We start from the raw sequence: 12,243 nt of genomic DNA, 5'->3' as shown, positions 1-12,243 counted from the left end.
CTTGGAGGGGGTGCTGGAAAGTGCTCCCTCTGGCAGAGACAGTGAGACCTGGAAGGGTGTGATTGAGAGGAACGGCCCCCCCGATCTGAACCCGAGCGGTGTTCTGTTATTGGACTTCTGTGCTCGTCATAACGAACACCATGTTCAGGCATAAGGGGGTCTATATGTGCACTTGGCACCAGGACACCCTAGGCCGCAGTTCCATGATTGACTTTGTAGTCGTGTCGTCGGACTTGCGGCCGCATGTCTTGGACACTCGGGTGAAGAGAGGGGTGGAGCTGTCAGCTGATCACCACCTGGTGGTGAGTTGGCTCCGATGGTGGGGGAGGATGCCGGTCAGACCTGGCAGACCCAAACGTATTGTGAAGGTCTGCTGGGAACGTCTGGCAGAGTCTCCTGTCAGAGAGAGTTTCAACTCACACCTCCAGGAGAGCTTCGACCACGTACCGGGGGAGGCGGGGGACATTGAGTCCGAGTGGGCCATGTTCCGTGCCTCCATTGTTAAGGCGGCTGACCGGAGCTGTGGCCGCAAGGTGGTCGGTGCCTGTCGGGGCGGCAATCCCTGAACCCGCTGGGTTCACCGGCGGTGAGGGATGCCGTCAAGCTGAAGAAGGAGTCCTATAGGGCCTTTTTGGCCTGTAGGACTCCGGAGGCAGCAGACAGGTACCGGCAGACCAAGCAGAGCGCAGCTAGAGCGGTCTCTGAGGCAAAAACCCGGACATGGGAGGAGTTCGGCGAAGCGGGGAGGTTGCTATGGTTGCGAGGGCTGGATCTGGAGGACATTGGTCAATCAACCTGTCAATCAGGACGTAGCCACGCCCTAATGCATACCCTGCTTTATCGTCACATATAAAATCAGGGAGGCCAAAATGTCCCAAATGAACATCATACTGCATTGAAGAAGGCTTTAAACTAGCGATTGAGACCATAAACACATTTTGAAAACGTTTACTGAGGTTACAAATCAAGTGAGAAGTTGGTGAATTCTCCATTGACTTGTATAGAGACGGTCGCCCCCTGGTGGCCTTTTGATAGAATGCAGCTCTAAGTTACTTCTCCATTGACTTGTATAGAGACGGTCGCCCCCTGGTGGCCTTTTGATAGAATGCAGCTCTAAGTTACTTCTCCATTGACTTGTATAGAGACGGTCGCCCCCTGGTGGCCTTTTGATAGAATGCAGCTCTAAGTTACTTCCTGGTTGGCCTCATTTCAGAGGACCAGAACTCCCCGCCTGGTTTTAACCTGTATTGACCTGTATTAACTAGTATTGATCAGTATTGATTAGTATTGATCTGTATTAACTAGTATTGATCAGTATTGATTAGTATTGATCTGTATTAACTAGTATTGACCTGTATTAACTAGTATTGATCAGTATTGATTAGTATTGATCTGTATTAACTAGTATTGATCAGTATTGATTAGTATTGATCTGTATTAACTAGTATTGATCTGTATTAACTAGTATTGACCTGTATTGACTAGTATTGATCTGTATTAACTAGTATTGATCTGTATTAACTAGTATTGATCTGTATTGACTAGTATTGATCTGTATTAACTAGTATTGACCTGTATTAACTAGTATTGATCTGTATTAACTAGTATTGACCTGTATTGACTAGTATTGATCTGTATTAACTAGTATTGATCTGTATTAACTAGTATTGATCTGTATTGACTAGTATTGATCTGTATTAACTAGTATTGATCTGTATTGATTGATCAGGCGGTGGGTCTTCAGTTCCGTCACACTGATAACATCAACCACTGGAGGAACGCTATGAGCACGCTCGGACTGCCAGCGGTCAGTGATGATTGATTATTGATCAGCTGATCGATCAGAGTATTGGTCAGGTGTGTTGACGTAGTGATCACATGATGATGATGATGATGATGATGTCATTGTTGCAGATCTTTCATCCTGAAACCACCGACGTCTACGACAAGAAGAACATGCCGAGAGCCGTCTACTGCATCCACGCTCTGAGGTTCACCTGTCTGTCTGACTGTCTCTCTCTCTACCTGTCTGTCTGACTGACTGTCTGTCTCTCTCTCTATCTGTCTGTCTGTCTGACTGTCTGTCTCTCTCTCTATCTGTCTGTCTGTCTGACTGTCTCTCTCTCTACCTGTCTGTCTGACTGTCTCTCTCTACCTGTCTGTCTATCTGACTGTCTCTCTCTCTACCTGTCTGTCTGTCTAACTGTCTCTCTCTCTACCTGTCTGTCTGACTGTCTCTCTCTCTCTACCTGTCTATCTCACTGTCTCTATCTCTACCTGTCTATCTCTCTCTCCCTCTCTACCTGTCTGTCTGACTGTCTGTCTGTCTGTCTCTGTCTGTCTGACTGTCTAACTGTCTCTCTCTCGACCTGTCTCTCTCTGTCTGTCTATCTCTCTCTCTACCTGTCTGTCTGTCTGACTGTCTCTCTCTCTACCTGTCTCTCTCTGTCTGTCTATCTCTCTCTCTACCTGTCTGACTGTCTACCTGACTGTCTCTCTACCTGTCTCTCTCTGTCTGTCTATCTCTCTCTCTACCTGTCTGTCTGTCTGACTGTCTCTCTCTACCTGTCTGTCTGTCTAACTGTCTCTCTCTCTACCTGTCTGTCTGACTGTCTCTCTCTCTCTACCTGTCTATCTCACTGTCTCTATCTCTACCTGTCTATCTCTCTCTCCCTCTCTACCTGTCTGTCTGACTGTCTGTCTGTCTGTCTCTGTCTGTCTGACTGTCTACCTGACTGTCTCTCTACCTGTCTCTCTCTGTCTGTCTATCTCTCTCTCTACCTGTCTGTCTGTCTGACTGTCTCTCTCTCTACCTGTCTGTCTGTCTGACTGTCTACCTGACTGTCTCTCTACCTGTCTCTCTGTCTGACTGTCTGTCTCTCTCTACCTGTCTCTCTGTCTGACTGTCTGTCTCTCTCTCTACCTGTCTGTCTGACTGTCTGTCTCTCTCTCGACCTGTCTCTCTTTCTGACTGTCTGACTGTCTCTCTCTCTACCTCTCTACCTGTCTGTCTGTCTGACTTTCTGTCTGTCTCTGTCTGTCTGACTGTCTCTCTCTCTACCTGTCTATCTCTCTGTCTCTCTCTCTCTCTACCTGTCTGTCTGTCTGACTGTCTCTCTCTCTACCTGTCTGTCTGACTGTCTAACTGTCTCTCTCTCTACCTGTCTGTGTGTCTGACTGTCTCTCTCTCTCTACCTGTCTGTCTGTCTAACTGTCTCTCTCTCTACCTGTCTGTCTGTCTGACTGTCTCTCTCTCGACCTGTCTATCTCTCTGTCTCTCTCTCTCTCTCTACCTGTCTGTCTGTCTGACTGTCTCTCTCTCTACCTGTCTGTCTGACTGTCTAACTGTCTCTCTCTCTACCTGTCTGTGTGTCTGACTGTCTCTCTCTCTCTCTACCTGTCTGTCTGTCTGATTGTCTCTCTCTCTACCTGTCTATCTCTCTGTCTGTCTCTCTCACTGTCTGTCTCTCTCTCTCTCTCTACCTGTCTGTCTGTCTGACTGTCTCTCTCTCTACCTGTCTGTTTGACTGTCTAACTGTCTCTCTCTGTACCTGTCTGTCTGTCTGACTGTCTATCTCTCTCTCGACCTGTCTCTCTCTGACTGTCTGTCTGACTGTCTAACTGTCTCTCTCTCTACCTGTCTATCTCTCTGTCTGTCTCTCTCTCTCTACCTGTCTGTCTGTCTGACTGTCTCTCTCTCTACCTGTCTATCTCTCTGTCTCTCTCTCTCTCTCTACCTGTCTGTCTGTCTGTCTGACTGTCTCTCTCTCTACCTGTCTGTCTGACTGTCTCTCTCTCTCTACCTGTCTGACTGTCTATCTCTCTCTCGACCTGTCTATCTCTCTGTCTCTCTCTCTTTCTCTCTCTACCTGTCTGTCTGTCTGACTGTCTCTCTCTCTGTCTGTCTATCTCTCTGTCTGTCTCTCTCTCTCTCTACCTGTCTGTCTGTCTGTCTGACTGTCTCTCTCTTGACCTGTCTATCTCTCTGTCTCTCTCTCTCTCTACCTGTCTGTCTGTGTCTCTCTCTCTACCTGTCTGTCTGACTGTCTAACTGTCTCTCTCTCTACCTGTCTGTGTGTCTGACTGTCTCTCTCTCTCTCTCTACCTGTCTGTCTGTCTGACTGTCTATCTCTCTCTCGACCTGTCTCTCTCTGACTGTCTGTCTGACTGTCTAACTGTCTCTCTCTCTACCTGTCTATCTCTCTGTCTGTCTCTCTCTCTCTACCTGTCTGTCTGTCTGACTGTCTCTCTCTCTACCTGTCTGTCTGACTGTCTACCTGTCTCTCTCTCTCTCTGTCTCTGTCTCTCTCTCTCTCTCTACCTGTCTGTCTTTCTCACTGTCTCTCTCTGTCTCTGTCTCTGTCTCTCTCTCTCTCTACCTGTCTGTCTTTCTGACTGTCTCTCTCTCTACCTGTCTGTCTCTCTCTCTCTCTCTACCTGTCTGTCTGACTGTCTACCTGTCTCTCTCTCTCACTGCAGTATGTACCTGTACCGGCTCGGTGTGGCTCCACCCATCTATGACCTTTATGGAAAGGTGAAGTTCACAGGTAAATGACTGACAGGTTGGTTGCTAGGTAACGGCCTGTGATGCTGCAGTCAGTGTGTGTGTGTGTGTGTGTGTTTAATGTGTGTGTGTGTGTGTGTTTGTGTGTGTGTGTGTGTTCAGAGGAGGAGATCAACAACATGAAGTCGGAGCTGGATAAGTACGGGATCCAGATGCCCGCCTTCAACAAGATTGGAGGAATCCTGGCCAATGAGCTGTCAGTGGACGAGGCTGCAGGTACAGAGAGGAGATCTGATTGGCTGTGATGTCACACAGCAGTGTACAGTACTCACCCCCCTCCCCCCCATCCCCTCGCTCCCGTCAATCCACGCATAATGTGTGTGTGTGTGTGTATATAATGTGTGTGTGTGTGTGTATAATGTGTGTGTGTGTCTGTGTATTATGTGTGTGTGTGTGTGTGTGTGTGTGTGTGTGTATAATGTGTGTGTGTGTCTGTGTATTATGTGTGTGTGTGTGTGTATAATGTGTGTGTGTGTGTATAATGTGTGTGTGTGTGTATAATGTGTGTGTGTGTGTATAATGTGTGTGTGTGTGTGTAATGTGTGTGTGTGTGTGTGTGTAATGTGTGTCCTCTCCTCCCGTCAGTCCACGCGGCGGTGATCGCCATCAACGAGGCGGTGGCCAGAGGTCATGTGACGGAGACGGCGGCGGCTCTGAGGAACCCCAACGCCATGCTGAGCGACCTGCAGGAGGCGCTGGTCAGCGTCTATCAGGAGATGCTGCGGCAGGCCAAGAGAGGGAAGACAGAGCGGGCGGCCAGGGTGAGTCTGAGTGTGTGTGTGTGTGTGTGTGTGTGTGTGTGTGTGTGGGAAGACGGAGCAGGCGGCCAGGGTGAGTGTGTGTGTGTGTGTGTGTGTGTGTGTGTGTGTGTGTGTGAGACCTAAATAGAGTTCCTTTTCCTTTCTCCCTCCCTCGTTCCTTATGTCCTCCGTCCTTCCTTCCTGTCCTTCCTTCCATCTGTCCTTCCTCCCTTCCTTCTTTCCTTCCTCCTTCCTTCCTTTCCTTCCTTCCATCTGTTCTTCCTCCCTCCTTCTTTCTTCTTCCTTCCTTCCTTCTTTCTTCCTTTCCTTCCTCCCTGCCTTCTTTCTTCCCTTCCTCTTTTCCTTTCTCCCTCCCTTGTTCCTTATGTCCTTCATTCCTTCCTTCCATCTGTCCTTCCTCCCTCCCTCCTTTTCTCCTCCCTTCCTTCCTCCTTCCCTCCATCTGTTCTTCCTCCCTCCCTCCTTCTCTCCTCCCTTCTTTCTTCCCTTTCTTCCCTTCCTCCCTCCCTCCCTTCTTCTCTCCTCCCTTCTTTCTTCCCTTCCTCCCTCCCTCCTTCTATCTTTCTTTCCTCCCCCCTACCTTCCATCCTTCCTTCTTTCCTTCCTCCATCCCCCTTTCTTCTTCCTTCCTTCCTTCTTTCTTCCCTTCCTCCCTCCCTCCTTCTCTCTTTCTTTCCTCCCCCCTACCTTCGTCCTTCCCTACCTTCCTTCCATCCTTCCTTCTCTGCTTCCTTCCCTACCTTCCTTCCTTCCTCCCTTCCTTTCAATGAGTGTCCTATAAAGTACTTTCTGTATAACTAACATCCCATAGTTTACAGTCAGGGGAAGAATCCAGTTGTTGTTCAGTGAAATTCTAGAGGTACAAGTTGAGGAACTTCGAGTGTTTACCTTCATCCTTCCTGGCTTAATTAACTCCATCTCCACCAACCTCTTATCATAGGTGGTCCACGTCCACTATCTCTTCATAAAGATGTCAGGTCTTGCAACATAGCAATCATTTTCTTCACATCTGTCACAGTGGGACACTCAAAAACAACAGAGTTCACAGTTCGTTTTGTACGAGACAGAGCTGAAGGTGCTGCACCTCCAGTATTTTCTGGCTCCATTTTAGCAACATCATCACCTTGTTTTTCAGTTTCATGGTTTCATTTGATTTTTGTTGCTACTGAGCTTCAAAAAATGAATCCGTCCATTCAGAGTCTATTACCTGGTTTGTTTCTCCAGAGCTGTCCCGCAGATATCCCCATTCCACATTCTCTCAATGATTCTATCTAGTGATTTCATTTACACGTGTGTGTGTGTGTGTGTGTGTGTGTGTGTGTGTCTGTGTGTCTGTGTGTGTGTGTGTGTGTGTGTGTGTGTCAGACTGGAGGCTCAGAGGAGAAGGACATCTATGAGGAGTACCTGACTCAGAAAGAGATCCAGAACAACATCAACATTGTTAACGGTGAGAAGAAGAAGACTTCTTTCCTTCCTTCCTTCCCTTCCTCCCTCCCTCATTCTTTCCTTCCCTCCTTCCTTTCCTTCCTTCCTTCCCTTCCTCCCTCTCTCCTATATTTCTTCTTCCTCCCTTCTCTCTTTCTTTCCTTTCTCTCTCTTTCTTTCTTTCCTTCCTTCCTTCCTTCCCTTCCTCCCTCCCTCCTACCTTCCATCTTTCCTCCTACCTTCCTCCTTTCTTCTTTCTTCTTTCCCTCCTTCCTTCCTGCGGAAAGAAAGAATGAGGGAGGAAAGAAGGAAGAAGATTCTTTTATTTAACGACATAGTGACAGATGATAGAAGGAAGGGAGGGGGGAAGGAAGGAAGGAGAGAAGGGAGGGAGAGAGGAAGGGAGGAAGGAGAGAAGGGAGGGAGAGAGGAAGGAAGGAAGTGAGGAAAGAAGTATGGAAGGAGGGGAAGAATGAAGGAAAAATTTAAAAAAGAGGGAGGAAAGAAGAAACAGTCAAAAGAGAAAGAAGGAGGGAGGGAGGAAGTAAGGAGAGAGGGGAGGAAGGAAAGTAGTAAGAAAGGAGGGAGGGAGGAAAGAAGGAAAGGAGTAAGGAGGGAGGGTGGAAGGAAGGAAGGAGGGAGGGAGGAAGGAAGTAAGGAGAGAGGGGAGGAAGGAAGGAGGGAGGGAGGAAGGAAGGAAAGGAGTAAAGAGGGAGGGAGGGAGGAAGAAAGGGAAGGAAAGAAGGAGTAAGGAGGGAGGGGAGGAAGGAAAGAAAGAAGGAAGGAAGGAATGAAGGTATTGATGTGTGTGTATCAGTACGATCAGCGGAAGGAAGGAAGGAGGGAGGAAGAAAGGATGGAAGGAAGTGACTGACAGGTTGGTTGCTAGGTAACGGCCTGTGATACTTGATGTGTGTAAAGAGATAGGGGAGGAAGGAATGAGGGAGGGATGGAGGAAGGAAGGAAGGAAAGGAGTAACAAAGGAGGGAGGAAGGAAGGAAGGAAAGGAGGGAGGGAGAGAGGAAGGAAGGAAAGGAGGGGGAGGAAGAAAGGGAAGGAAAGAAGGAGGGACGAAGGAAAGGAAGGAAAGAAGGAGGGACGAAGGAAAGGAAGGAAAGAGGGAGGGAGGAAGGAAGGAAGGAAAGGAGGAAGGGAGGGAGGAAGGAGAGAAGGAACGAATGAAGGAGGGAGGGAGGGAGGGAGAGAGGAAGGAATGAAGGAAAGAAGTGAGGAATGAAGGTATTGATGTGTGTGTATCAGCGGAAGGAAGGAAGGAGGGAGGAAGAAAGGATGGAAGGAAGTGACTGACAGGTTGGTTGCTAGGTAACGGCCTGTGATGCTTGATGTGTGTATGTCTCAGTGAGGTCAGCGGTGGAGCAGGTGGATGAAGCTCTGGAAGGAAGGAAGGAGAGAGGGAGGGAGGGAGGAAGTAAGGAGAGTGGGGAGGAAGGAAAGAAAGAAGGAAGGAAGGAATGAAGGTATTGATGTGTGTGTGTGTGTGTGTGTGTCTCAGTGAGGTCAGCGGTGGAGCAGGTGGATGAAGCTCTGGAGTCAGCAGATGAAGTGTCTCTGCTGGCCGCGCTGCAGCTGCCATGTTTGTCCCTCAGAGGCCTCCGTACCTCCAACGCAGCCTGGTACCTGGACCAGCTGTCAGCTGACCGCCAGCACAAGGCCCTGGTACGCTCACACACACACACACACACATATACACACACACACACACACACACACATATACACACTAATACACACACACACACACACTAATACACACACACACACAACGCAGCCTGGTACCTGGACCAGCTGTCAGCTGACCGCCAGCACAAGGCCCTGGTACGCACACACACACACTAATACACACACACTAATACACACACATACACATACACACACACACACACACACTAATACACATATACACACACACACACACACACATACACACACACACACACACACACACACTAATACACACACACACACACTAATACACACATATACACACACACTAATACACACATATACACACATATACACACACACTAATACACACTAATACACACATATACACACACACTAATACACACTAATACACACACACTAATACACACTAATACACACACACTAATACACACTAATACACACATATACACACACACTAATACACACATATACACACATATACACACACACTAATACACACATATACACACACACTAATACACACATATACACACATATACACACACACTAATACACACTAATACACACATATACACACACACTAATACACACTAATACACACACACTAATACACACTAATACACACACACTAATACACACTAATACACACATATACACACACACTAATACACACATATACACACATATACACACACACTAATACACACATATACACACACACTAATACACACATATACACACATATACACACACACTAATACACACTAATACACACATATACACACACACTAATACACACTAATACACACACACTAATACACACTAATACACACACACTAATACACACTAATACACACATATACACACACACTAATACACACATATACACACATATACACACACACTAATACACACATATACACACACACTAATACACACATATACACACATATACACACACACTAATACACACTAATACACACATATACACACACACTAATACACACTAATACACACACACTAATACACACTAATACACACACACTAATACACACTAATACACACATATACACACACACTAATACACACTAATACACACACACTAATACACACTAATACACACACACTAATACACACTAATACACACATATACACACATATACACACACACTAATACACACTAATACACACACACACTAATACACACTAATACACACACACTAATACACACACACTAATACACACTAATACACACTAATACACACTAATACACACATATACACACTAATACACACACACTAATACACACTAATACACACATATACACACATATACACACACACTAATACACACTAATACACACACACTAATACACACTAATACACACACACTAATACACACATATACACACACACTAATACACACTAATACACACACACATATACACACATATACACACTAATACACACACACTAATACACACATATACACACTAATACACACATATACACACTAGTACTACTACAGGGTCTAGTACTACTACAGGGTCTAGTACTACAGGGTCTAGTACTACTACAGGGTCTAGTACTACAGGGTCTAGTACTACTACAGGGTCTAGTACTACTACAGGGTCTAGTACTACAGGGTCTAGTACTACTACAGGGTCTAGTACTACTACAGGGTCTAGTACTACAGGGTCTAGTACTACTACAGGGTCTAGTACTACAGGGTCTAGTACTACTACAGGGTCTAGTACTACAGGGTCTAGTACTACTACAGGGTCTAGTACTACAGGGTCTAGTACTACTACAGGGTCTAGTACTACTACAGGGTCTAGTACTACAGGGTCTAGTACTACTACAGGGTCTAGTACTACAGGGTCTAGTACTACAGGGTCTAGTACTACTACAGGGTCTAGTACTACAGGGTCTAGTACTACAGGGTCTAGTACTACAGGGTCTAGTACTACAGGGTCTAGTACTACTACAGGGTCTAGTACTACAGGGTCTAGTACTACTACAGGGTCTAGTACTACTACAGGGTCTAGTACTACAGGGTCTAGTACTACAGGGTCTAGTACTACAGGGTCTAGTACTACTACAGGGTCTAGTACTACAGGGTCTAGTACTACAGGGTCTAGTACTACTACAGGGTCTAGTACTACAGGGTCTAGTACTACAGGGTCTAGTACTACTACAGGGTCTAGTACTACAGGGTCTAGTACTACTACAGGGTCTAGTACTACTACAGGGTCTAGTACTACTACAGGGTCTAGTACTACAGGGTCTAGTACTACTACAGGGTCTAGTACTACTACAGGGTCTAGTACTACTACAGGGTCTAGTACTACTACAGGGTCTAGTACTACTACAGGGTCTAGTACTACAGGGTCTAGTACTACTACAGGGTCTAGTACTACTACAGGGTCTAGTACTACTACAGGGTCTAGTACTACAGGGTCTAGTACTACAGGGTCTAGTACTACAGGGTCTAGTACTACAGGGTCTAGTACTACTACAGGGTCTAGTACTACTACAGGGTCTAGTACTACAGGGTCTAGTACTACAGGGTCTAGTACTACTACAGGGTCTAGTACTACTACAGGGTCTAGTACTACTACAGGGTCTAGTACTACAGGGTCTAGTACTACTACAGGGTCTAGTACTACTACAGGGTCTAGTACTACAGGGTCTAGTACTACAGGGTCTAGTACTACTACAGGGTCTAGTACTACAGGGTCTAGTACTACAGGGTCTAGTACTACTACAGGGTCTAGTACTACAGGGTCTAGTACTACTACAGGGTCTAGTACTACTACAGGGTCTAGTACTACAGGGTCTAGTACTACTACAGGGTCTAGTACTACACTACTACAGGGTCTAGTACTACAGGGTCTAGTACTACTACAGGGTCTAGTACTACAGGGTCTAGTACTACTACAGGGTCTAGTACTACAGGGTCTAGTACTACAGGGTCTAGTACTACAGGGTCTAGTACTACTACAGGGTCTAGTACTACTACAGGGTCTAGTACTACAGGGTCTAGTACTACTACAGGGTCTAGTACTACAGGGTCTAGTACTACAGGGTCTAGTACTACTACAGGGTCTAGTACTACAGGGTCTAGTACTACAGGGTCTAGTACTACAGGGTCTAGTACTACTACAGGGTCTAGTACTACTACAGGGTCTAGTACTACTACAGGGTCTAGTACTACAGGGTCTAGTACTACTACAGGGTCTAGTACTACAGGGTCTAGTACTACTACAGGGTCTAGTACTACTACAGGGTCTAGTACTACAGGGTCTAGTACTACAGGGTCTAGTACTACTACAGGGTCTAGTACTACAGGGTCTAGTACTACTACAGGGTCTAGTACTACTACAGGGTCTAGTACTACAGGGTCTAGTACTACTACAGGGTCTAGTACTACAGGGTCTAGTACTACAGGGTCTAGTACTACTACAGGGTCTAGTACTACAGGGTCTAGTACTACAGGGTCTAGTACTACTACAGGGTCTAGTACTACTACAGGGTCTAGTACTACTACAGGGTCTAGTACTACTACAGGGTCTAGTACTACAGGGTCTAGTACTACTACAGGGTCTAGTACTACAGGGTCTAGTACTACAGGGTCTAGTACTACAGGGTCTAGTACTACTACAGGGTCTAGTACTACTACAGGGTCTAGTACTACTACAGGGTCTAGTACTACTACAGGGTCTAGTACTACTACAGGGTCTAGTACTACTACAGGGTCTAGTACTACTACAGGGTCTAGTACTACT

General features: G+C 46.4%; 1 protein-coding gene across 1 annotated transcript in view; it reads left to right on the top strand.

Moving 5' to 3' along the window:
- Positions 1-12,243, top strand: part of iqgap3 (IQ motif containing GTPase activating protein 3) — a 55,617-nt gene that overhangs the window by 2,957 nt on the left and 40,417 nt on the right. Inside the window, exons 4-10 of the mRNA XM_053327742.1 lie at positions 1,730-1,807; positions 1,915-1,991; positions 4,480-4,547; positions 4,667-4,780; positions 5,150-5,325; positions 6,691-6,772; positions 8,264-8,427. Coding sequence (XP_053183717.1) covers positions 1,730-1,807; positions 1,915-1,991; positions 4,480-4,547; positions 4,667-4,780; positions 5,150-5,325; positions 6,691-6,772; positions 8,264-8,427 — 759 coding nt within the window. The remainder of the gene's footprint in view (positions 1-1,729; positions 1,808-1,914; positions 1,992-4,479; positions 4,548-4,666; positions 4,781-5,149; positions 5,326-6,690; positions 6,773-8,263; positions 8,428-12,243) is intronic.

This window comes from Scomber japonicus, chromosome 10 (genome assembly GCF_027409825.1).
Source record: "Scomber japonicus isolate fScoJap1 chromosome 10, fScoJap1.pri, whole genome shotgun sequence".
In the NCBI taxonomy this organism is placed as follows: Eukaryota; Metazoa; Chordata; class Actinopteri; order Scombriformes; family Scombridae; genus Scomber; species Scomber japonicus.
Note: the sequence above shows the minus strand (reverse complement) of the source record. Positions and strands in the feature narration are given on the sequence as shown.